The 27,179-nt window shown below is 47.9% G+C and overlaps 1 protein-coding gene across 1 annotated transcript in view; it reads right to left on the bottom strand.

Moving 5' to 3' along the window:
• The window catches only part of ABCB8 (ATP binding cassette subfamily B member 8), a 1,358,869-nt gene that overhangs the window by 969,411 nt on the left and 362,279 nt on the right, over window positions 1-27,179 (bottom strand). The window contains exon 7 of the mRNA XM_069645969.1: window positions 8,231-8,316. Coding sequence (XP_069502070.1) covers window positions 8,231-8,316 — 86 coding nt within the window. The remainder of the gene's footprint in view (window positions 1-8,230; window positions 8,317-27,179) is intronic.

Genomic DNA, 27,179 nt, shown 5'->3' with positions numbered 1-27,179 from the left:
ATATCTGGAGATCGCCGCCAGATGAATCTTAATGGAGGCATGGGCTAGACCAGCCTTTGCCAGCGATAGCAGGTACGGCAGCACTTGAGGGGCCGTAATCCGTAGGGGGTTGATCTTCTGTGCTCGGCACCAGATAGAGAACCTCTTCCACTTATGACCGTAGCATTTGAGAGTCGAGGACGCCCTGGCCTTTGCAAGAACCTCTCTGCAATCGGCCGGTATATCGTAGCCTACAAACTCTAGCGCTGCAGGAGCCAAGCCTGCAGGTTCAGCGACGCAGGGTCGTGGTGGAAGATGGCGCCTCCTTCTCTGGAGAGAAGATCCGCGTCCGCCGACAGCTTGATGGGAGGGGACGTTGACAAGTCCAGAAGGTCCGGGAACCAGATCTGCCTCGGCCACGCCGGTGCAACGAGGATCATCCTGCACCGGGACCTCTTGAGCTGGCTGAGTCGAAGCAGCAACGGCAACGGAGGGAACGCATACAGGTATAGGCCGTCCCAGAGGAAAGAGAACGCATCGCCCATGCTTCTCGGCTGGGGAAACCTGCTGGCGAACCTCTTGCACTTCGAGTTCGTCGCTGTTGCGAACAGGTCGATTTGGGGTTTGCCCCATCGTCTGAAGAGTTGATCCACCTGATCCTGGCGCAGTTCCCACTCGTGACACGCATGCAGCTCCCTGCTGAGCGAGTCGGCGATGGTGTTACTTTCTCCTGCCAGGTGGAAGGGAACCAGGAACATCCCCTGGGCGACCGCCCGGTGCCACAGATCCTGTGCCTCCTTGGATAGGGCTGGGGATCTGGTGCCTCCCTGCTTCCGTATGTAAAACATTGTCGTGGTGTTGTCCGTGAAGATCCGCACCACCTTGCCCTTGAGCGACGGGAGAAACGATTTGAGAGCCCAGAACACGGCTCGGAGTTCCAGGACGTTGATGTGCAGGAGCCTCTCCTCCGGGAGCCAGAGGCCTCTTGCGTGGAGATCTCCGGTGTGGGCGTCCCAACCTTCCAGGGAGGCGTCCGTCGTCACCGTCTCCTGGTACGCTGGCGTCTGAAAGTCCTTGCCTGCTGTGAGGTGCTCTCGAACGCCCCACCACTGAATCGCCTGCCGGAACACCTCGTTGAGGGGGACCCTGTCTTCGAAGGTGCCCGTCGTCTGTATCCAACGGGCGTCGAGAAATTCTTGAAGAGGGCGCATCCGTAGTCTGCAGAGGCGCACGAGGTAGATGCAAGAGGACATCATCCCCAGGAGGGACTTGATGGACCTCGCCCTGGCCACGTCCGTGGCTCGCAGGCGCTGCACTTTGCCTAGAATGGTCTTCGTCCGTTCTTCCGACGGGGCCGCCAGGCGCCTAACTGTATCGAGCTTCGCTCCCAGAGACAGGGCCACCTGCGACGGCACCAGGTGGGACTTCGGGTAGTTTATGGCGAATCCCAGGTTTGTGAGTAGCTGGACGGTCCTCGCAGTGTGTTCGACGGCGAGTTCCCTCGTCCTTGAGCGGATGAGCCAGTCGTCCAGGTAGGGGTAGACGTGAATCCCCTGTAGGCGCAGCCGCGCCGCCACTGGTGCCAGTCACTTGGTAAAGACCCTGGGGGCCGACTTCAATCCGAATGGCAGTGCTCTGAATTGGTAGTGGCGTCCCTGGACGACGAACCTGAGGAACTTTCGGTGACTTTTGAGGATGGGAATGTGGAAGTATGCATCCTCCAGGTCCAACGACGATAGAAAGTCGCCTTCCTCCAGCTGTCCCAGTACGTGCTGGAGGGTGACCATCCTGAACTTTTGTGATCCGATGTATTTGTTCAAACGACGAAGGTCCAGGATGGGGCGCCAGCCGCCCGTCTTCTTCCTGACGAGGAAGTACCTTGAGTACACCCCGGAGCCTCTTCGGGACAAGCTCGATGGCGCCTTTCCTGAGCATCGCCCGTACTTCCAACAGCAGTTGCGGGACATGATTTTCCTTCCTGGCCACAGGTGGAACGTGAGGGCACTTCTTCAGGAATTCGATAGAGTGTCCTCTTGCCAGGGTATCCAGCACCCAACGGTCGGTGGAAATTGACTTCCACACGCAGACGAAATTTGTCAGCCGGCCTCCCACCGGGGTGCTTGGGTGGGAGCGCGAGACCACGGCCGGTTCAGTCCTGCTTGGAGGTGGTGGCCTTGCCGCCCTGGCCACCTTGCCGACGGCGGCGAGGCGCTCCCTGCTTGCCGCGACCCCTATAGGCCTCCTGAGACGAGGAGCGTGCCGCCTGGCGGTAGGACGACGAGCCACCGCTGGATCCCTTGGAGGCACCCTGTCTGCCTCCGGAGCTCCGAAAGGGCCGTCGTTGCTGAAGGGCTCCTAGGGCGCGGGCCGTCTCCGTGTCCGTTTTTATGGCTTGGAGGGACTCGTCCACCGCCTTCCCGAACAAGTTGCTGCCGTCGAACGGCATGTCCAACACCCTGGTCTGGACGTCCTGACGGAAGTCGGTCGCCCGGAGCCAACCCCGTCGTCGTAGGCAAACACCGTTGCCCAGCTGGCGGAACCCGGTATCGGCAATATCGGTTGCCACCGTTATGGCGTGGTCCGACGCCACCTCGCCCTCTTGCAGTATTTCCAGGGCCTCAGACCTCTTGTCGTCCGGCAGGAAGTCCAATATGGGGGCCAGCTTAAACCAGAGCTCTCTGTCGTAACGGGCCACGATGGCCAGGGCATTGGCCGCTTTGATCGTCGTCGACGAAATGACCCGCCGCCCCATGGCGTCCAACTTCTTTCCCTCGCCGTCCGGCGGGGAATTCGACGTCGAGGCTCCTGACCCCGCCGTTTTCTTCTTCGCCGCCGCCGCCGAGACGACCGAGTCTGGCGTTGGCTGGGCTCTGAGGCACAGGGGAGCGGTTTCGGGGACCCGGTACTTCTTCTCGTACCGGTCCCGTTTGGCTGGTGCCATGGAGGGGTTTTTGAGAACCGACAGGCCCTCCTCCCAGATGTCATTGATTAGGGGCACCGCGATGACCGTCTTCCTCTTGGCCTCCCGGCGCCGATAGAGGAAACCTTCCTTTTTCTGCTCCTCCGGGCAGAGCTGGAACAATTCGGACGCCCTGGCGATCATGGCGTGGAATGAGCCAATCTCGTTGGGCGGTGAGGCCCGGGAGACCCGTTCCGTCGTCGTCCTCAGAACCCGTCGTCGAGCCCAAAGCACCGTCATCTCCTGACTCGTGGGAGGATGATGAGGGAACTGTAGGCCTTACGGGGGCGAGTGTAACGCTCACCTGATTCCCGTAGAGGCGCCGGTCTTGACTGGGCGTATACCGTATCTGCAAAGGTGATGTGTAACACACGGCTGGCTCTTTGGGCTGGACCTCTGTGCACTGTATGTCTGACTTGAAGGGTAAGATGTCTGCAGATAGAAAATATGGGATTAAGGAACTGGGTTATTGAATGTCTCTCTCTTCTTCCCTTTCTCTTCTCCTGTAGAACCCCAAAGGTTAACGCTCTCACCTTAGGTAAGTGAACGCCGTGCTCTCCATCTGCCTCGGGGCAGGGTGCTGTAACCAGTTTCTTCACTGGATAAGGGGAGCAGGCCTCTTGACTTCAGAGGACTGCTGTCCGTCGTTTACTGCACGAACGGTAAGTTTCGAGTAATTCTAATGTCTTTAAAGTCTTTAGTAATGATGTTTCTTGTTTTGCAGGGTTCCGGCGATGGCGGATGACGGGCTGAAGTGAGTTGAAGATGGAGCCCGTGTGATGAATAGAAGCGCCTGGAAGCACGTAAGTAAGCGCTTGTTGCCTGCTTCACGATGCGCTCTAACTGTCTTTTTATTTTGCAGGTACAAGTTCGGAGCGGCTGCAGGGTGCCGGAATACCCACTGGGTTAGATGTGGAAAGGAGTAATGGCACGTGAGTATTAAAGTTCCCCAATGTCTTTAAACGCACCTTGTTTTGTCTTTCAGATGCGGGATGCAGCGCCGAAGGCCTCCGGAGCGTGCGAAGAGTTGGTAGGCTTTTGTCTTTCAGATGCCGGAATGCAGTGTGAAGACCTCCGGAGCGCACAAAGAGTAGGTAAGCCTTTGTCTTTCAGATGCTGGTATGCAGCGCGAGGCGTTGGTGACAGCCGATGGACCAGGTAAGTGAAGAGCTGTCACTGAAGACCGTAATGCTAACCTGTTCTTTCTTGTCTTTATAGGTGTTGCTGAAGACTGGATTCAGGATGGTAAGCCTTTTTCCTTAGGCCCAGGATCAGATGCAGAAGACACGATGAGCGTTCTGCTGCAGAGGATGCAGAATAACGCAAAGCAAGATTCATCCATCGGGTGTGGTTTAAATAGCCTCCTGTAGTGCTTAGGTGTCTCCTTCCACAGCCACGCCTAGGTAAGAAAAGAGTTCCTGCTTTCCAGAAGAGTTCCAGTGTTCTGAATCTAGGGAGTGGCTCCTGCCCCACCCAATAGGAAAAGTAGTTCCAAACAGAAGAGGATCAGAGGCTCAACTGGCAGGCAAGTAAGCAGCATGGTCTGCTGCAGGTAAGTCCACCCAAGCATTATGAGCCCGGCGCTTCCAGCGCTGGGACTGGGCATATTTATGAGCCTGGTGCCACTGGCGCCAGGACTGGGTCCAAAAGGTCCCAATTGGGACTGGTTGGCACTCGGAACCTGGGTTATGGATCTGCTTCCAAGGGAGTTGGGAAAACCCTGACCTTTTGGAAGCAGAGATCATGACAGCGAGCGGAGGAGAGGGTTGGGTCCTCCGTCGTTTGTTCTGAGGACTTCACGACGGGCCAGGTTGCGGGTCCTCCGGTCTGGGCCATGGGAATCTCGTCCTCATCTCAGAGCAGAAGGACTGGATGGCAGACAAAATGGCCGCCGAGCCATCCTGAGGCCTAGGATCCGGCTGCGCCGGAAGGGAAGGCCGCTCTTCCTCACCATCGTCGTCTTCCTCGGTTATCTCCCGAGGATCTTCCTGACGGGATCGAACCTCCTCGAATTGGACTTCGAGGTTCCTCACGGCCTCGGTCAGTTCCTCCTCCGAGGCTGACTCTGAGCTCGAGGAGGGCACCGTGCCCCCCCTCGCTTCTTCCATCATGGCGGCCACGACGATGGGCGCTGAAAAGAGGATTCCCTCCTTGGCGGCAGGGAAACTCTAGTCCCGGAGGCAGTCTCCGCTGGCGGTGTCTCTGCCGGCTTGGCAAGAGTCGCCTCGATAGAGGCCTTCGCCTGCTGGGTAGGGGCCTTCACCACCTTAGGTGCGTCCTGGGCCTTCTCCTTTGGGGGAGGGGCAACGCCTTGCTCCCCCTCTTCCGAGATCGGACGGGGCTTCTCCCGAAGCTTACCCGGGGTCTCGGACTTTCTCTTCCCCGAACCGGAGCGTTGGCTCGTGGTTGACGGTGCCGGGGAAGGTGCGCCCAGCCTGGCGACCGAAGAGCCTGACCTTTCGGCGCTCCCGGAGCCAGCGGACTTGCGGCGCTTGGCCTGGTGTTGGGCCCCCGTCACCGGGGCGCCCGCACAGGACTTAGAAGCCCGCTCGGACCCTTTCTTCTTCTTCTCACCCGTCGAGCCCTTCTCCAACCAGCTTGCGAGACGGGATCGACGGTCCCTCATGGTCCGCTCCGACAAGTTCTTGCAGAACTGGCAGTCCTTCTCTACATGAGTCTTGTCCCCATGAAGACAGAGGCATCGCGAATGTTCGTCTTCCTTAAACACATTCTGCAGCCCGCATCCAGGGCAGCTGCGAAACAGCTTGGGTCCGGGCGACGAACTCGCATCCTGGGCCATCTCGAAGTAGGCCGCAAATCTTCTGGAATCCTCCAAGAAGTTGATTCGACGAAATCTTCACCCTTGAGGGGCGTAGGAAAATCCCGCCACGGGTAGCCGTTAACGGGAGTAGAAACGGTGGAGCTTGAGGCTCGATTAACCGAAAAAATGTGAAAATTCACCTGAAAAAGCGCGAAACACGCAGTAAAAGCTCGAGAGCTAAGCACGAGGACTCCCAACACTTGAACGTGCTTTAAAAATCTGAAGATGGCTGCCAGAGACGGGGCTTAGGTAGAGGGCAGTCATTGGCTGTGGTCAGTATGACGCAGAGATCAGTGATTGGTTACTACTAGGAAAGACAGATCAGAAACAAAACTGATACTGATTTTTTCTTTACCGAGGATTCCCAGCCTGACGACGGGGAATATTCATGAGCATGTGAATCCATGCCAGACCCCATGCTGGAGAATAGGATTATGGGGTGTATATACTCACCTGCCCCCACCACCCTATCGCCTCCCTTTAAAAGTTTGCTAAATTTTTAAAACATTTACAACCGTTCGGCTTTAGCAATATTTGTTGCTGAAAGCCCTCCGAAAGCTGGGAACAGTCTTATTCGCTAGTATATGTCCGCTTCTGACTTTTGGAACTTGTCTCACATCCACAGGACCCTCCTTCTAGCTTTTCCCTACTCCTTAAAACTATTGGAAACCTGTGAACTTTTGGGCACCACGCCCCATACAACTAAGGGATGGAGTTTAAAAGTTAGGTCTGATATTCTTGTGGACTGTTGGTGTAATAACTATTTCCTTACCTTCTCTTTCGGGTATTGTGGGGGAGAACTGAATGTTTTACACTAACTCACCGCAATTGTATATATATACTTTACTATTTAGTATTGTGCAATATTACAATATGTTATTAGTCATTTTTTATAGTGTGTTCTTTGGCCATTAATAGAGTATTTTTGTACTTCCCTGTCTAAGTGTAATCCTCGTTTGCTCACTGTGTTGGACTCATTCTGGACCCCTTACCACACTCAATCCTTAAGACTTAGCTTTGACCACTCTCCATGCTACCTTGATTGGTTTGGCTAAGGCTCCCAGAGTTGTCTCTGTTCAGTATAACTAGGATCCAGGCTAACAGATACGTACCTCAGGCATAGGGGGCCTCTATCTCGGGGGCTAAGGACATCCCACTTCTTACACCATGCTTTCAAAGGAGACCTATAAACCACTCTGAGTCTTGCGTATAGTCAGATTGTCCTCATTGAAAATGTGAGCGTTCTAGGGCTGTCCATCTCTAGTGTCCTCTGAGATCCCATCCTAACCAAGCCGTCTGTAACCGAGGTTAGTTCTATGGATCCTACTGGCTATTTTCTTATCTATATCAAACAGTGATTTACCTAAGACAATGATTATTATGTGCTCCTTCAGGAACTGGAATAGTGCCACTCATTCACTCAGTGGGGCATTCTTTCATGCCCATTCACATCTCACCCACCCCTCTTCCCGCTACTACTGTTAATCCTACTACCACTCTTCCTGCCACACCTCCTCCTCCTCTTGCCACTACTACCATTTCTCAAACAACCTCCCACTTCCCAAACACTCCTTACACTAGAGAAACTATTAACACCTGTTCACACTCACACAAAGGGCGCAGACACTCTTCCACTCCCTCTCGCATACCACACTCGCTCCAACAAACTCTGCCACACTCGATCTCTATCCTGGTCTCTTGGCCATCTGCACCATTTACCTCACCCAACTGACACACACTAGTCTACTTCCAATTCCCCACTCCTAAAATGCTCCTCCCTTCCAGAAGATTGGTTACTTGTCTTCACCCAATCTAAACACTCTTCCCCATATCGGGTGGTGTGTGGAGGCAAATTTGCTTTAGGGTCATAAGCCTGCGCAGCTTCTACGTGGGGTTTCTCAAGAGGGGGCTTTGTGCACCCAAGGTTGCTCCTTCACTTGGTTGGTAAGCCCCCCCCCCCCCCCCAAGGGTTCCTGGGGCCCGTCATCTTAAACCAGCACCCTGGATTCCTGCTCTGAACTGCTGTCATTGGACTCCTGCTGCCTTGCTACCCTGTGGGTAACTGCCATCCTCAGCAGGGACCAACTCCACCCAAGTCAGGCCAGGGCCCCTTTGTGGGGTTCTTCAGTCATCCCCGGCCGACAGCTCCCACTGGCGTCCCTCTTCTGGTATCCCTGTGTGACCAACAAGTGCGATAGAGGATTGCAGTGTGTCTCTGTCTACCAGAAATATAGGTCAGTACTCCAAAAAAGGCAAAGGGGAAAAAGCAAAAAGTAAAAGGACCCTTAAAACAACCTACAGAATTGCCAACAATTGAAGTCTGTTTTAACAGCAAATACTTGGTTCTCCAAGGCTTCTCACTGTCCTCTATAGCCACCCTATATCTGGGTTTCTATTAGCACACCTTCTCCATAGCCATCATCAAAAAGTAGGTATGGATGGTTTTGTAGCCTCTAGGCTGCTGTACTTACTTTGCCTCCTGTTCTTCCATGGCAAAAGCTCGAACAGTCCGAACATTCCCCAAAGCCTCATCTGCCACTCCTGTTGCTTTGGCAACCTGCAAGCCAGAAACAGAGATAATCAACCTCAAAATACAGTATGAACTGCCATGCCTCTCATCCGCAGCATAACTGGAGATCGTGGAGCCTTTGAGACCCTAGGAATGGAAATCACATCCCATCCCAAAACCTGGAAGTATGGGCTACTGAGCCAACTTAACCCACATCACAACTTCATTGGATGACAACTTCTAGTTCTTTTAAACAAATGGATCCATAAAGTAAAGGTCATTGGCTGCAGAAGTGTAGTTACTTATTTGTAAATCTGATTCCTTATCCTAGTTATATTCATAAACACTGAATGTTGCTAAGGTGAGTCAGACTCCCATAGGAACCCCTCAAAATTCTGTTAATAACTTTTGATTCGAGTAACCAATTTGACTGAAATTTTGAAAGTGATTAATGACTCGTGGCCCCCCGCCCCAGACTGCAATGTTTTCGTAAAGATGAGATAAATAATAAAGTTATCAAAAAGAAAAAAAAAAAAAGTGCAGCCTACTTCCCATTCATTTTCAGATAGACAAAGTAATTTTTTCCCAAAGCACATAGCCCAAACCGTTGGATGGATTTGGAGTAAGCCTGAAACAACATGGGCACGAAGCATTGACGGAGGATCGATGCATGGTTTGCGATATTCCGTGCAGTAGTTTTTTTTTAAATATTTGCCGGAGAATAGCATGCACCCTTCTCCCAAAATTACAGGTATATCTCACATAGTGCATTGCAGCCGAAAGGTTTAGAAAATCTGCCATTTCTTTTTTTGCGATGCAAGTAAAGTTCGCTAATATTCAAGGTGATCTGAAAATGAAAAATAAAATGCCATTTGGAGGTGGAAAAATAACGAAATCGCATCAGGCTAGAGGTGGGGAGAGGACACCATCTGAAATTGGGGATTTCAGAGAGCGTGGGGAGTGCAGAGGGCTTGGGAGGGGGGTAGGTTGGGGACCAAATCCAGATCTTGAACATTTTCGCATATTCAAAGTTATTTTCCACGTCTAAGGTTTTTTCAAAATCACGTTTTTTTAAAGTGCGTCATATGTAAAATACCTGCATATATTTTTGAAATATTCTGAGTTGTTTGTAGTTCATTGCTGAAATAACCAGTTATGGGAAAGAAACTTGAAAAGAAAGAGTAAACAAAAAAAAAATGAGATTAATACAAATAAAACGTGAATTTTACATTGAGATGTGAGGTAACTTTTAGAGCAACATTTCAAGGGGTACAATATGGCCCTACTAGTGACCTGCTAGTGAGCATGAAGGCCATGCTCACGGGCCAGGGCCGAAGGCCGTGTCCACCTAGTGAATCCAAAAGAAGCATTTGGGGGAACATGTACAGTGGAAATATCCTTCGGCCATGGCTAGTGGCCCGCTAGTGTTTTAAAATATACAGTGCATTGTGAACCCAATGTCCGTCCCTCTTTCTTTTTGCTGCCATTTCGAGATAAGTTCTGATTATGTGTTATGGAGTGAACGTTTATTTGACTAATTATCATAGTATGCATGAGTAAATAGCTACTGGGTTTAGCAGAGATGCTCTGAAATATTACTATGGGTTATGATATGTGGTAACTTACTGCGTAGCGTTTCTGAAGCGCTGAAGTATCTCAATAGAAAGCGCACGCAAGCGTTGGGGATTAAGCTTCGTTTTTCTCCCTGTGTTCACAGAGTTCTTTGAAGGAGCATTTCATTGTGAAGGAGAGGCGGGGCGGTGCCGCGGGCAAAGCCGCTCGCAGTAGGCAGCCGTCCCCGCTCTCCCCACTCTCATTACGCCGGCAAACACAACGGGCTTAGGACCCGGGAGAGCCAAAGCTCAGGAGAACCTTCCCAGCATGCTCCGCTGCACACTAACGCTCGTTCGTTTCGAGTAATACGACGAACAGAGCGGATTAGCAGCTGGCAGTGTTCCTGGGAGGAATTTTGAAAAGAAAAAAAAAGATTTATATTTGAATTGAGAAGTTGTAGAGTGATACAACATTGCTAGAAGGTCACAGTCTCTGTTTTCACAGACAGAGTTTGGAGCCCGATTACTGCCGACTCCCCAGAAGTTAACCTTGCTAACAGGAGATTAAGGCTCAGAAAACACACAGATCCCAATCCACCATTCCGGAGTGGACCGAAGAAGAGTGGGAGGAGGAACCCACTTTACAAGAGACGGTAGACACTGATCTATCCCTCAGCTTTAAAAAAGTGCTGGGAGACTCTCTGACGCAAGCAGTTTCCCAGGGAGTGCAGAATTTGGTGCAAAGGTTGGAAATGCTAGAAGCATTCATGGCTAAGCAACAAGAACAACTATCAGCCAGGAAAAGACGGGCCGATAGCCCTGGAGAAGGGACGTCAGCAGGACACCCCCCCAAAGAGGGGTTGATAATAAGGGATCTAAAAAAGGCTGGAAGAGTGCAGACTCTCTGACCCCCGCGGGCATGGACGAAAGGGTTAACTCTGTTCCCCAAAAAGAAGGCGACCCTGTCGCAAGGTTGAAAGAGGCCTTTCTAGAAAAGATGGCGGAATGCAAAGACAGACCCCCTGCCCCAGGGGTGGACAATTCAGGGGAATATGAAGAGGGTTACACACCCGACGATGAAGGTGGCGAAGAGGAAGACATAGTAGAGCCTATTAACTCACGTGCCAGAAGAAGAAAACGTATTACACAAGTTTGATCCGGAAGCCATTAGGCACCCGAGAACATCGGAATGGGCACCTTCACCTAGAATGGCGTTTTATATGGCTCAGCATATTACAAAGCCACTCGACAGAGAAGTCCGATCACGCATGAGGACAGAATGTCCAAGGCCAGAGCTTCCAGGGAAGCTCGCGGAGACACCGGATCTGGATCCTAAAATGGTCATCTTCCTTACCAAGTCCGCAGGTGACATCAGATCAGAAAGGGTATAGATCGCGCCTGGAAAGGCTGTCAGGATAAGGTCCTGGACTTGGCGGGACCGTTAGCTAAAATTATGGACTTGGCAGAAAAATCTAAAGATACGGGAGTCCCAGTAGATACCCAAGCATTGGGTAACTGGGCCCAGAGGGCAGTATGCCTCTTGGGTAATGCTAATTGTGCTATCTCTTCGGAGAGAAGGAGAGGGGTCCTCCTGAAGATTGACGACAAACTTAGCGGCCTAGCCTCTTATGAAGCAGGTGAAGGAGCGAAGGGTCTTCTCTTCGTGGAAGCCTTCACTAAAGAAATGTTGCAGTTTGTAGGAACATATTCTGCGCTAGAGAGAGCCCAGAGCTCCATAAGGAAGATTTTCCCGGGACATGTTTTTGCCGGGACCGGACACTTCAGAGGTCGTTCGTCCGGTCGATCCAATTTTCAACGCAGACCTCAAGGCCCACGCGCCTAGTACTGGGAAGGATGCCAGCAGGATACCTTCTTCCCAGCCAGGCGAAGGAATACAAGAGGCTGCAGAGGAAGAGGCTTGTATCGCCAGCCCAGTGCAGCAAGCGGTGTTACACCTCGGCCGTCTCATGCGATGCTGTTGCCACGTAATCCTCATGCTCGGAACTCCACAGGACGGTGGAATCTGTTGTGGCACTGTTATAAAAGTTACCATGGAAACTGGGACGCACACGCATTTGTCAGCTGACAGGTAGGACGTCAATAACGATATCTTACGTGGTAAGCCACGCCCCCCTTGCTGTTAAATCCTGTGGCAGCAGTATTCTCATTGCTGCCAATTGTTTCATTATAGCCCCGGCGTTCTGCCTTTAAGGACTCTTGCGGATTACTCTCCGACTTCTACCTTGTCTACACGTTAATCGGGACCTGTGAATTTTCCTACCCGGACTGCCTACGCCTATCCCTTCTGATTCCGGTTGCCTCCATTTAAGTAAGCAGGCTTACTTTTCCTTTCCATTTTTTGTCCGTGTCAACTTCAGGCTGACACTACAAGCGGACGAGACCCAATCAACAGCTCTGCGTTTGCCTTGTCTGCTGGCCGGTCGGGCCTCCAGTTCCGCTTTTGTGTCATCTATAAGCGGACGAAGCTCGGATTACCAGTCCCGCTGCAGCTCCTATTACAAATCAGCGGGAGGTTCGTGCTGTTCCGGTTTCATCCTCGCTCTCATTCTCTGTATATTCCTGAACCTCACCAGTGATTACAGTTAAGCAAGTTAGCCACGGTTTTCATATCCTTGCCTACCTCAAGAAAATACTTGCACTACCACAACATCCTTGCATACTGATAGCATATACTTACTTTGATACTTTCTTGAACTTCCTCCAACCTCTGCATACCTATGAACTAAGATCCAAACCTATTATCCAGGACTGCATTCTTTTGAATTCTTTCTTCTACGTGCATTTGAACGCTCTCCTGTATATGCACCACCCTGGACCTAGTGCGGCCCTCGTGCCGATCGGGTTTACCATCCTATACTAACCATCCGGTTTATTATTTCATACCAGCCGTTGTGTTCTCCATTTTTGCTTGGATTAAGTCCTCCTACGCTGACACCTCAGGTTAGTCCAGTCCAATTCTCATACAACTGAATAACTTAATGTTAATAGCCTCCCTTTGCTTTCTTTCATGTGTGTAGGATTAATTTTCATCCAGTAGCCTCCACCTGTATTGTACAGGTGGAGACTACGGAGTCATTGGGTATACTGATAGTGGAGTAGTTGAGTCATTGGGTATACTAATACTCTGTTCATTTCTTGCAGCACTGGGTTGGCGGTGTGTGCACTCCCCGTTCTTTTGTGCGATAGACGGCTCTGACTACTCTTACATAAATAGCAGAGCCGTACATCGTAAAGAAGAGCCCCTCGCTAAGAGGAAGCCTGATTCGCAGAAATCAGGGGATCCTGGGATCCTGAAACTACTGCTTTCTCAAACTTCCACCACAAATAATAGACCGGCTATCCCGCCTGCCAACGTGGTAACAGGCGGTGAGTACACCAACCATAGGGGTAGGAGGGAGAACTCTCCGATTTGTGACGCAATGGCAAGCTTTATCGAGCAATGCTTGGGTTTTGGAGGCAGTGACAGGCCCAAAACTGCAGTTCATAGGCGATCCAATTCAGGTGGCAGAGCCGCACCCCATCTACATGCCGCGAGAGGAAAAAGCGCTTTTGCACAGCGAGCTAGTAAAGTTAGTACAAAAAAATGCGATAGAGCGCGAATATCTAGGAGGACAAGGATTCCTCAGCAACATGTTCTTAGTTCACAGAGGGGACAAGATCTGACCCGTCAAACAAAAAACAAACTGTTGGCTGGCGTACAACCATTTCAAGATGTAAGGCATCCACCTCCTTCGAGACCTGCTACGCACGGGGGATTGGTTAGTGCGTCTCGCTCTCAAAGATGCGTATCTCACGATTCCGATAGCGACAGTATCTCCGCTTCCAATGGGAATGAGAGATATGGTGTTTCACATGCCTTCCGTTCGGTCTAGCATCAGCCCCTGGGGCTTTTACGAAATTAATGAGACCAGTTGCAGCAGCTATCAGAGAGAGAGGGATTTGCATGATCATTTATCTAGACGATATACTGGTGAAGGGTGTCAGCAAGGAAATCCCAACGAGAGACGTGCAATGGATTTTCAATCTCATCATCCCTAGGATTCTTAGTGAACTTGGAAAAATGTCAGCTCATTCCAGTTCAGAGATTAGAATTTCTGGGCTTCATCATAGATACAGTGAAAGCGATACTAGAACTTCCCGGTCACAAGGTGAGGGCGATAAAGAAGGAACTCAGAGCAGTGATAGCGAAAAAAGCTATTTCGCTTCGGAATCTAGCCAGAGCAGTAGGTCTGCTAGCAGCCTCCATTCAAGCCATATTCCCAGGGCCATTACATTAACGAGCGTTAGAGGCTCAAAATCAGACATTTATGCGAAGGGTTGGATTACCATCACATAGTGAGCTTAGATCCCGAAGCCATTACGGAACTCCAGTGGTGGCTGGAGAATATAGAGGCGTGGAACGGCCGAGCCATATTCAGAGACGTTCCAGATCTGATCATAGAATCAGACGCGAGCAGGTCAGGTTGGGGAGCAAGGTGCAATCACATCCAGACAGGAGGGAAGTGGTCAAACAAGGAATTAAACCTACACATAAACTGCTGCGAGCTTCTAGCAGGCTCCTTCGCAGTCCAGGCATTTACGAAAGACAAGATGCTGCGTGTTGCTCAAAATGGACAACATTTCAGCGGTCCGCTACATCAACAGATTGGGAGGGACAAGGTTCAAGATGTTAGCGGAGCTCACGAAGGACTTTTTGGCATTATTGCCTGCAGAACAGGATTACAGTCATGGCAGAATATCTTCCCGGGAGTCAGAACCGAGTGGAACTCTCGATATCTTGCAGACTCCAGACTCCAATTGGCAGGAATTTCGGAGCTCGCTGCAGATTGCATCCGAGATTCCTGGGCGCCTTCCACTATTAGGAGCTATAGTACCGCTTGGAACGGTTGGATACTGTGGTGTGCGGAACACAGTTTGGATCCCGTTTCAGCTCCTCTAGTTCAAGTCCTTAACTTTCTAACTTCGAGGTTCCAAGCAGGCAGCGCCAACCGAACAGGAGTATACAGATCAGCAATTTCCGCTGGCCACGATAAAGTGGAAGGGACTGCAGTCGGGGAACATCCAGCAGTATTACGGCTCCTCAAAGGGATCAAATTGAGAAGACCCCCAGAGCCGAAATACTCAGTCCTGTGAGACGTCAGAGATGATTTTCATGTGTTCTTGAGGTGGCACGAGAACGAAGATTTATCCCGATCCCAATTATCAGGGAAATTAGCTATGCTTCTATGCCTAGTGGCGTGCAGGAGAGTGTCAGACGTTAAAGCGCTAGAAGTAGACAAAGATTTTGTATCCGGAAGGAGTAGCTTTTTCTATCGCCAAGAGATCAAAGACCGATTCTAGGGTGATTTCCTACCCTTACTTTACAGAAAATAAGCAACTGTGCACAGCGCAATGCATTAAAGATTACGAGGGAGCAACAGCGCAGATTAGGCCTCGCGGGGTAACCCAACTGCTTATAGCGCGTAGGAAACCATACCATGCAGTAGCAACAGGGACTATAGCTAGATGGGTAAGAGAGGTGATGCAATGGGCCGGCATAGACTTAAACTTATTTGGTGCACATTCTGCAGATTGGTCTTCTGAGTCAACATTTAAGACATTTTATTTCAAACCAGTGTCAGATATACCGAACAGGGTGGTAGCAAGCTTTGAACAAGCATAATGCGAGCCTCCTGCCTTGTCATAGAATAAAGATTGCCCACACTAATAGCTCAGGAAGTCTTCATTCTATTAAAGACAAGGAGGCGAGCATTATATCCCACCCGGAATGACAAACAAATGACCATTGTGATATACTGTATGCTAAGCTTTGTTCATTCCCACCCTCATGGTACCTTTTCTATTCTCGCAGGAGATGACCAGAAAGCGCCTTGAAGAAGATGTAGAGGAGAGAAAGAGGAGTTGTAGCGAGTTGTCCCATTTAGACCAAGTGATAGCGCAGCAGAGGAACAGTTAAAGTTATCAAACGGTCCAGAGTTTAAGGACCGTTCATATGCAGAAATAGAACTCTAATGGCAAAGAAAGAGAAAGGACATTGGGTTCACAGTGCTTATACCCCACGCTGGGTGCTGATAGGTGGACAGACAAGGGTCAGGACTACTGAAAGCATGAGGATCATGGGAGTCGTGGTTCAGAACACTTCTATGAGATTTTATAATATGTCGAACTTGAACTTACTGTTTATTTCTTCTTTTGTTACATCAGAAAATATAAAAATTAAGTTAAAGTGTTAAAATGCTGAGATGACAGTATTAAAGAAAGAAGAAGCATAATGCTCGCCTCCTTGTCTTTAATAGAATGAAGACTTCCTGAGCTATTAGTGTGGGCAATCTTTATTATGGGGGACATCAACGGGAGCGTGCCGAGTTAAGCCACATAAATAACAAATAAGCCAGAATATTTAAAAAATATATGGAGTTCTTTTACATGAGACACACTTAAACATTTTTTTTTTAAAAAGCTCGATTATGAAAAAATAACCTCGGATGTGGAAAATAACCTCCAATATGAAAAAATTAACCTCAAATATGCAAAAATGTTCAAGCTCCGAACTTGGTGTCCCCCCACTCTCCCTCAAATCACCAATTTCACATGGTGTCCTCCCCACCTGCAGCTTGATGTCATTTCATCCTTTTTCCTCCTCCAAATAGTGTTTTTTTCAACTTTTCATTTTTGGGATAACCTTGAATATTACCCTGAATATATTTGCGAACATCTCTTGCATCAAACAAAAGAAATTGCAGTTTTTTCATTTCTGAAAAGCCTTTCTGCTGCAATGCGCTATGCAAGATATACCTATAATTTTGGGAGAAGGGTGCACACCCTTCTCCGTCAAATATTAAAAAGACTACTGGATGCAATAACCCCAGACCGAACCCCTGGAAATTGAGTCAATGCTTTGTTTCGTAACTGGTCCAATTCCATCCTGCGGTTTTCGCTATGCACTCGAGTAAAAAATTGCCTTTTTTGTCTATGGGAATTACATAAATGGGGACTAGGCCGAAACTGCGTTTTTGTTTTTTTCTTAATAACTTCTTTATTATTTTTTTAACAGATCTGGGGGTGGAGGGTTTGGGCAGGGGCGTCAGTACAGTTTTGTCTGCAAAGATTTAGTTAAATCTGTCATATTGGTTCAAATTTATTAGCAATTAATGTTTTCGATTTCCTATGCATCTCAATACTCATGTATAGGGGGCGGCAACCGCCACACCGGGGTTCGGAATTGAGGGGAGCTGTTTTGCTCCTGCTTCTAGCACAGTAGTTCCTGGTTAGCTTGGAACTAACAGCTACCAGGGGCTACTTTTGTCTCCTAGGTCCAAATGGTGCCTTCCAAAAATGTAAATGTGACATTAACTTTGAGTATTTCTGAATATGAATAAAAAGGAATTAGAACACATCTAATACACATTTGAACCCTGCGCACTAAAATATATATATATATATATATATATTAAAGAAAACAAAGGAGAGGGGACGGACCGCACTCTCCGTGGACCCAGTGAAATCCTGCAATCCCAAGAGGGAAGAGAAAAAATGTATAAAGCTCACACAATATGATAGGAAGTTATTTTAATGATGAAAAAAACTGCACATAATATGCAGAGCAAACGGCTGGGGAAACAGCAAAACAAACAGGGGCAGGATGCCTAGGGCACGGCCCGCTTACAACGCGTTTCACGCTCGACTGAGCGCTTGATCACGTAACACAACAAAGGACAAAGACACAGTTAAAAAAGCATGTAGTCAATCATCTATGTCAATTGGAATAGTGCTTCCAGGGACTGGTTCGATGGCGGCCATGTTGAAAGGGAGAGTCGGATCTTAGCCAACAATGTGACAATTATACCTGCTTTAAATATACAGAACAAAAGTACCCCCAATAAGCAAATGATCAAATTCCAAAAGAATAGCCATATGAGCCAAATCCCCTGCACCCCAATTTCCAACATGGGTTACTGGTTAAAGACAAGACATTACAATACATATTTAATGATTAAGTGAGTGCATAGTGCGCTTGCATAAATAGGATTGCATCTTATAAAAATCAGTTGGTCAATTGTAAAACAGGCTAAAAGGCAACATAATACCATGTACAGTATGGCTTTGTGCAAACATGCAAAATAGCAGCATAAGTATGTGCAGGATAGCAAACATTGCATCACATTCCTAACAATATTATGTGCAAAAAGAGCAGCATTGCAGTTCCGATGGCTGGGTGCCTGCCAGTAGATCATAGATAAACCTTGTATAAAAATGGGAGCACGAAAGCATGTACAATATGATCAAAAAATACAGTCCTGATAATAAAATACAGGGCAACAATAATTTATACAGACCAATCAAAGAACATTTCATATTCTAGCCAATATCGACATAAAGTGCAAGTGCAAGCCAATCAAGAGCAGCATAAAAATGTGCAAATAGGCAAAGTCACGTAGGCAACCACAATGAGCAGCAGTATGGCAGGAAAGTTGGCAGATTATATCGTGAGTCCCATAGATGTAAACTTTTATAAGCCTGACGGAATACCTAAACTGAAGAAAACAAATTTGGAATAACCTTGTACAAGACGCACGAAAAAATGTATTGTAATCAAGAAAAACAACTGAAGAAACCAAGTAACCAATGTGGAGAGGGTGACATAGAGCACCATGTTATTGAACACCAGAGACTACAACAGAAAAATAAATAAAATGTGCCAAACGTCCTCCTAGGTTGTGCATTCAGCAGCTTAAAAATAAAGCCAATCCCAATTGCAAACCATAATGGTAATGTAGCCGCCATAGTGGTAAAGAGAAAGGGTAAAACTTGAACACAGGTCAGGGACTAATCAGTGAAATGAAAACAGCATTTTTATCCCAAAAAGAAAAGATTATATATAATGAAAAAACAAATCCGTCAACTAGATATAATAAAAGCGGATTAATAGAGGAAAGAAAACCAATCCAAAAAACAGTTAGGGGTAAATACTCTCTTATGTACCTAAAAACATATAAAGCTCCTCGTCGAGATTGTGACCGTTGGGGAACTTGGTGTCGAAATCCAAAATGAATCTGGTCTCCAGCTGTCTTAGTTTTAACACGCGATCTCCACCTCTGGGATGGATCGGAATGTGTGCCACCACAAAGAATTGAAGATGAGAGAGGTCATTGTTATGTTCTTGCTTAAAGTGCTTGGCCATAGGGTATGCAGGATCTGAATTTTTGATTGCCCTCAGGTGCTGCAATATTCTGAGCTTAAGCTTACATGTGGTACTCCCGACATACCATCTCATGCAGGGACATGAAAGAACATAAACCACAAAGGCAGTATCACAGTTCATTGAATACTTGATTAACTGATTACATTGGGTGACCGGATGTAGAAAGAATTTACATGCAGTGGCATGATCACAGGCCTTACATTTAAAACATTTAGTAAAGCCTATGGGGGATTCCATCAATGATTTCATGAGAGAAGGATTGGTGTTAATAGGTGACAAAAAACTGGAGACTAGTTTATCCCTGAGCGAGGGTACACGTTTGTACGTGATGGTTGGACGTTTAGAAAGTAAAGGGCATAAGTCTTTGTCAACGATGAGGACCCGCCAATGTCACTATGATTTTGCGGATATGGAGGCATTGTCAAATGTGACAATCAGTCGGGGTTCATCATTGACAGCAGTTCTAGCAGGCTTAATGCCGTACAATAAACGGTCCCTGCATAGTCCGCGTGCTTTGGTATAGGCCATTTCTATGATTCTGCGCTCATAGCCTTGCTTAACAAAGTCTGGAGCCGCCAAGGCACAATGATGGTCAAAGGATGCTAGATCTGTACAATTCCTGCGATATCTGATGAATTCACCATATGGAATACTACGTTTACATGACGTAGGATGACAACTTGTTGCATGTAAGGGCAGACCGGTATTTGAGGGTTTTTTGTATAGTGCTGTATGAAGGCCAGATCTTTCAAGGGTCACAACTATATCTAGATAGACAATTTCAGTCATGCTGTTACACTCTGTGAAACGCAGATTAGACATGTTAGTATTGATATGTTTCACAAATGATTGCCACTCAACTTCGGTCCCCTTCCATATGACAAAAACATCGTCAATATATCGCCACCAGGCGACAATATGCGTGGCAAAGCTAGATGCAAGTAGATCGCTAAGAAAAGTGGCCTCCCACCATCCCATGGTCAGGTTTGCATAGGATGGGGCAAAAGTACTGCCCATGGCGGTGCCCCTTACCCGACGGAAAAAGGAACCCTCGAACAAAAAAACATTGTTATTTAGACAGAAAGACAGCATTTCAAGGATCATGGAACTGTGACTGTGAAAATTCAATGAACGGGTATCAAGGAAATATTTGCAAGCACCCATACCAACTTGATGGTCAATGGAGGTATAAAGGGAGACAACATTGAGGGTTGCTAAAAGCAGACCATCCTCCCAGGGTATGTTAGAGATATGTTGCAAAAAGTCCTTAGTATCCCGCAAATAAGAGGGTAAAACTGACAAGAGGAAATAAGGTTTCGTCAACAATCTGGGCCAAATGCTCGAGGAGAGAACCACACAAAGTAACAATAGGTCTCCCCGGTGGATGAATAAGGGATTTGTGAGTTTTGGGTAAAAAATAGATAGTAGGTATAGTAAAACAGGATGGAACCAAAAATTTAACAAAATCATCATCTATGAGGCCAATGTCAACCCATTTAGTACACACATTTTTGAGTTCAGACTGTATGTCACCAAAAGGATTTTTTGAAAGTTGGGCATAACATAGTCGATCCTTGAGTTGACGATTGGCCTCCGCCACATAATGTACTCGATCTTGAATTACAATATTTGACCCCTTATCGGCCGGTTTGATGATAATATTCGGCAGGCTTTGTAATTCGCCAATGGCCATGAGTTGGGCAGAGGTGAGATTGTGTTTGTTCTTGATGGTACTTCTCCGTAGTTTTCTGAAATCACTAATAGACAAATCGTAAAATGCTTCGATACATCCACCAACGGGGAACTGTGGATTAAATTTAGATTTACCCTTGAGTTTGGTATGTACATCCCAGTCAGGGTCAATGTCGAAATCAGAAAGACAAGCATTTGAGGAATCAAAAGTCAGAATCTTCAAGGCAGGCCAGATCCATAAGAGATGGAATATCGGAGATCAAAAGGTTGGTGCGGCCAATACGAGGTGTTGGTGGTTTTGGCACGGTCGGATTTATAGAAAAAAATTTCTTAAGTCTGATCTTTCGGATAAATTTATCTAGATCAATGCGTGACTGGGTGTAATCAAATGCTTTGGTAGGGCAAAATTTTAGTCCAAGCGAAAGAACCGAGGTTTGGGCTTTGGTGAGGACATGAGAGGACAAATTGATAATTTGACACAGCTTCATATTGTCACTGGTTATTTTTTGGTCCCAGAGCGCGTTGCTCTGCTCTCTTGGCATGCTTCTGGGCCGTTTCCCACGCCGGCCTCGCCGAGTTGTTTTTGTCCTCGCGATTTCTGTCCCCTTCCTCTTCCTCTGCCTCGGCCCTTTCCGCGTTGCTTCGGATTCTTCCCATCCTGGCATAGCAGCCGCATCTCGTCTAAAAAATTTAATCCGACAGAAGGCTCCGCATTTTCAAAAACTGAGACATCTGATTCAGACGAGATAGAACCAGGATCACCACCAGCTGTAGGCTGGGTTGCTGGCTTTTTGCGTAATGAATCACATCTTCTAGCAAAAGTGAAGATCCTGCCTGTTTCATAGTCAATTTTATCCCTAATGAACTTGCAATGTTTTTGTTGCTTAATGTCATCTTCATATACGAGCAAAGCTTCATTGATTTTAACATGGAGTTGTTTTCCCTCCTCAGAAGGCGACATTTTGTTAAGTTCCGTTTCCTATATATATTATATATATATATAAAAACCCAAAGGTATTCTCCCAGGTAGACACAGAGAATCCTCTTCATGTGGCATGGGGAGGGGGCCATCGCTTTTAGATCTTAACCCTGGGGGAGGACAAGTGTAACGCTCACCTGATTCTCGCAGAGGCGCCGGTCTTGACTGGGCGACTACCGTATCTTCAAAGGTGATGTGTAGCACCCGGTTGGCTCTTTGGGCTGGACCTCTGTGCACTGTATGCCTGACGTGTAGAGTAAGATGTCTGCAGATAGAAAATATGGGGTTAATGAACTGGGGTTATTGGGGTGTCCCTATCTCTTTCCTCTTCTCCTCTCCTGTAGACCCCCAAAGGTTAACGCTCTCACCTTAGGTAAGTGAATGCCGAGCTCTCCATCTGCCTCGGGGCAGGGTGCTGTAACCAGTTCTTCACTGGATAGGTAGCGCAGGCCTCTTGACTTCAGAGGACTGCTGTCCGTCGTTTACTGGACGAACGGTAAGTTTCGAGTCATTCAAATGTCTTTAAAGTCTTTAGTAATGATGTCTCTTGTTTTGCAGGGTTCCGGCGATGGCGGATGACGGGCTGAAGTGAGTTGAAGATGGAGCCCGTGTGATGAATAGAAGCGCCTGGAAGCACGTAAGTAAGCGCTTGTTGCCTGCTTCACTATGCGCTCTAACTGTCTTTTTATTTTGCAGGTACGAGTTCGGAGCGGCTGCAGGGTGCCGGAATACCCACTGGATTAGATGTGGAAATGAGTAATGGCACGTGAGTATTAAAGTTCCCCAATGTCTTTAAACGCACCTTGTTTTGTCTTTCAGATGCGGGATGCAGCGCCGAAGGCCTCCGGAGCGTGCGAAGAGTTGGTAAACTTTTGTCTTTCAGATGCCGGAATGCTAACCTGTTCTTTCTTGTCTTTATAGGTGTTGCTGAAGACTGGATTCAGGATGGTAAGCCTTTGCCTTTCAGATGCCGGAATGCTAACCTGTTCTTTCTTGTCTTTATAGGTGTTGCTGAAGACTGGATTCAGGATGGTAAGCCTTTTTCCTTAGGCCCAGGACCGGTTGCAGAAGACACGATGAGCGTTCTGCTGCAGAGGTTGCAGAATAACGCAAAGCAAGATTCATCCACCGGGTGTGGTTTAAATAGCCTCCTGTAGTGCTTAGGTGTCTCCTTCCACAGCCACGCCTAAGTAAGAAAAGAGTTCCTGGTAAGAAAAGAGTTCCTGCCTTCCAGAAGAGTTCCAGTGTTCTGAATCTAGGGAGTGGCTCCAGCCCCACGCAACAGGAAAAGTAGTTCCAAACAGAAGAGGATCAGAGGCTCAACTGGCAGGCAAGTAAGCAGCATGGTCTGCTGAAGGTAAGTCCACCCAAGCATTATGAGGGGACTGGGCATATTTATGAGCCTGGTGCCACTGGCGCCAGGACTGGGTCCAAAAGGTCCCAATTGGGACTGGTTGGCACTCGGAACCTGGGTTATGGATCTGCTTCCAAGGGAGTTGGGAAAACCCTGACCTTTTGGAAGCAGAGATCATGACAGTACCCCCCCTCAAGGCCCCTCCCAAACCGGGCTTCTCCGGGGGTTTTGGCTTGTCAGGAAATGTTCGGTGAAATCTTTTGATTAGGCGAGGAGCGTGGACATATTCAGCAGGTTCCCAGGATCTCTCTTGGGGGCCGTAGCCTTTCCAGTCAATTAGGTAGAATAGTTTAGATTTGGAGATCTTGGAGTCCAGAATGCTTTTGACTTCAAACTCGAGTTCTCCATCCACTAGGATAGGTTTTGGAGATTTGGTTAGTCGGGTTTGAGGTTGCACGGGTTTTAATAGAGAGACGTGGAAGACCGGATGTATCTTCATGTGCGGGGGCAAGTCCAACTTGACCGCTACTGGGTTTACTATGGTAGTGATGGAATAGGGACCAAGGTATCTTGGGTTGAATGTGCGTGGCCCCTTTAGAGATAGATATTTGGTGGATAACCAGACTTGATCCCCTACTTGATAGTGAGGGGCTTCCTTCCGATGTTGATCTGCTCCTTTCTTGTATTGTTCTTTAGCCCTTTGAAGGTGAGAAACAGCTTCCTTAAAGGCTTGGGTGATTGTAGAATGCAGGTAGTCTACTGCTGGTGTTTCAAGATCTTGGAGGGGATCCAACTCCGAGGTTCGAGGGTGACTGCCGTACAAAAGAAAAAACGGGGTTTTCCCAGTTCCCGAATGGACAGAGTTATTGTAGGCATACTCGGCTATCCAAAGGATATCTTTCCAAGTTTTTTCAGTTTGTTGCAGCATGCAGCGTAAATACTGTTCCAGAGTTTGATTGGTCCTCTCGGTTTGTCCGTCGGTCTGAGGGTGGTGACTGGTCGATAGTCTCACATCAATTTGAGCCGACCGACAGCAACTTCGCCAAAAATGAGAAATAAATTGACTACCTCGATCCGAAATTAGAACCGAAGGAAAACCGTGCAGTCGGACGATGTTTGAGAAATTCTCTGGCCAGAGTTGCTGCTGTTGGCAAGCCTTTGAGCGGAATGAAATGCGCCATCTTGAAGAATAAGTCCACGATTACTAGAATCGTATTGTATCCGGAGCATGGAGGTAGATCGGTGATGAAGTCCATAGAAAGCGTATGCCAAGGGCGAGGTGGGATGTCAATAGGGCGTAAGAGGCCTGCTGGTCTTTCCTTTTGACTCTTGTTTTGGGCGCATACTCCACAGGACATTATAAAGTCTCTGATATCTTTTTTCCAAGACGGCCACCAGAAGTAGCGCTTGATCTTTTCTGAGGTCTTGGCTATACCGGGATGACCTTCCATTAAAGAGTCGTGATAACAAGAGATTACTTTTTTCTGTAAATCTGTGCTGGGTAGGTATAATCGTTCTTGGAAATACAATAAGTTGTCCTTTACTGCAAAGTCCTTTCCCTGCAGATGCCAATTCTGTATGTCTGCTGGAGTTACAAGTTGCCTGGCTTTATCCTTAACTTCCTCTATGGATTCTGTGGCGATTACACCCAGAATTCTTTGTTCGGGAATGATTGGTACAGGTTTAGGGTTGACCAAGTGTTCTTCCACTCCCATCCGAGAAAGGGCATCGGCTTTACCGTTCTTTGTACCAGGTCGATAGGTAATTATGAAGTCAAACTCGGCAAAGAATAATGCCCAACGGAGTTGTCTAGAGGATTGGGCTTTTGCGGTCTTCAAATATTGCAGGTTTCGGTGATCCGTAATCACAGTAACGGTGTGTCGGGCCCCCAGCAGATAATGCCGCCAAGCCTTAAAGGCAGACTTGATAGCCAGAAGTTCCTTGTCAGTAATCGTGTAATTGATTTCAGGAGGAGAGAATTTGCGGGACCAAAATGCCACGGGATGCAACTGATTGGTTACCGGGTCCTTTTGTGATAGAACTGCCCCCATGGCAAGGCTTGAAGCATCAGTTTCCACGATGTAGGGGAGTTCGGGGCGAGGGTGTTTTAAGATTGGTGCAGAGATAAATTTAGTCTTCAAATCCTGGAAAGCTTGTTCCGCCTCGGTAGACCATTCAAAACGTTTGTTTTTCTTTAACAAGGCAGTGATGGGCTGGACTATTCGAGAGAATTCGGGGATAAACCTGCGGTAAAAGTTAGCGAAGCCTAACATGCTTTGCACACCTTTTACGGAGGATGGTGATGGCCATTTGAGAACTGCATCGACCTTCTTTGAATCCATACGCACTCCGCCAGGTGATAATATGAATCCCAAGAATTCAACCTCAGTCACGTTGAAAACACATTTTTCCAACTTAGCGAAAAGTTTGTGTTGACGCAATCTTTCGAGGACCATTTTCACGTGTTTCCGATGTTCAGATTCCGATGAAGAATAAACGAGGATGTCGTCAATGTAAACAACAACACATACATCTATGAGCTCTCTGAGGACATCGTTCATAAAATATTGAAAGGCGGCCGGGGCATTGCAAAGTCCGAAGGGCATGACCTGATATTCAAATAGCCCATACTTGGTGCGGAAGGCCGTCTTCCATTCATCGCCCTCTTTTACTCGTACCAAGTGGTAAGCTCCTCTAAGATCCAGCTTTGTATATATGCATGCTTTTCTGACTTGGTCCAGGAGTTCAGGGATCAAAGGTAACGGATATCTATTCTTAACGGTGATCTGGTTCAGGGAGCGATAATCGATACAAGTTCTAAGGTCTCCTTCCTTTTTTGGAACGAAGAACAAAGCTGAAGAAGCAGGGGACTTGGAAGGACGAATAAACCCATTTGCCAGGTATTGATCCAGGTATTGTCGAAGGTGAAGGTTCTCAGGCTCGGTGAGGGCATAAATTCTACTACAAGGAGGAGTAGATCCAGGTATCAGGTCTATCTGGCAGTCATAAGACCTATGAGGAGGTAGAGAGTTAGCCTGATCCTTCCGGAAAACATCTTGGTATTCTAGGTATTCGGGAGGTAACTGGGGAGTCTCTGAAGAAATTGCGGCCAGTGCAACACCAGGTGGAGGGTGACAAGTAGAGACACATTCTGGAAACTGGACCGTTCTTGCTCGCCAATCGATCAGAGGATTGTGTTTCTCTAACCAAGGTATTCCTAGAATAATCTGAAACTGAGGGGCCTTGATCACATCGAACACGATCTTCTCATGGTGTCCATCTTGACTTACTAGCGTCACCTCTTGAGTGGTATGCGTTACTGGCCCGGAGGCTATCTCCGTACCATCCACCGTAGTAATGACGTCCTTTACAGCCTTGGGACAAAGAGTTAGATTCATCCTCAAAACCATTTCATGATCCACATAATTGCCGATGGCACCGCTGTCGACGTAAGCTTCAATTGCATGTAATCGATCCGGATTATCAGGGCTAATGAGGACCATAGGTATCACGAAATGCGAGGTCACGGAACTGGTTTTCACGCTCGGCAAGAGGACCTCTATTCTTGTCGGGCGAGGTCGTTTCCCTGCTCAGAGTTTGTAACTTTGGTAACTGCAGCTCCTACTGCCTTCTTGGCAGGTTTCAACGGACAGTCTCGAAGAAAGTGCCCTGAGTTTCCGCAATATAGGCATAATTGCAACTGTTTCCTCCTTTCCCGCTCCCTTTGTGTTAGAGGACCTTTCAGACCCCCTATTTGCATGGGTTCCCCGGAGTCTACTCCTTTGGAAGGAGTTGGCGGTTTGGAAAATACTCGAGCATCAAACTTGGAACGATCGGCCTTCCTGTTCTGCAGCCTGTGATCTATTTGAACGACCAAGTCTATATAATCCGAACAGTCTTGTGGGGGATTCACTACTTGGGCTAAAACGTCTTTGAGCTCTCCACGTAGACCTCTATAAAACAGCGTAATCCTTTTGTCCTCAGGCCATTGAGTTTCCACTATTAGTCTATTGAAAGATGCAATATAAGCCAAAAGGTCTTGATTACCCTGTCGCAACGAAAGAAGCTCATTGTCCAAGGCCTGCCCCTGTGAAGGTCTTGCGAACAGTT

Source organism: Ambystoma mexicanum, chromosome 2p, assembly GCF_040938575.1.
Source record: "Ambystoma mexicanum isolate Mex_15411 chromosome 2p, UKY_AmexF1_1, whole genome shotgun sequence".
NCBI classification, from domain to species: Eukaryota; Metazoa; Chordata; class Amphibia; order Caudata; family Ambystomatidae; genus Ambystoma; species Ambystoma mexicanum.
The sequence above is the reverse complement of the archived record's forward strand: the minus strand, read 5'-3'. Positions and strand labels throughout refer to the sequence as shown.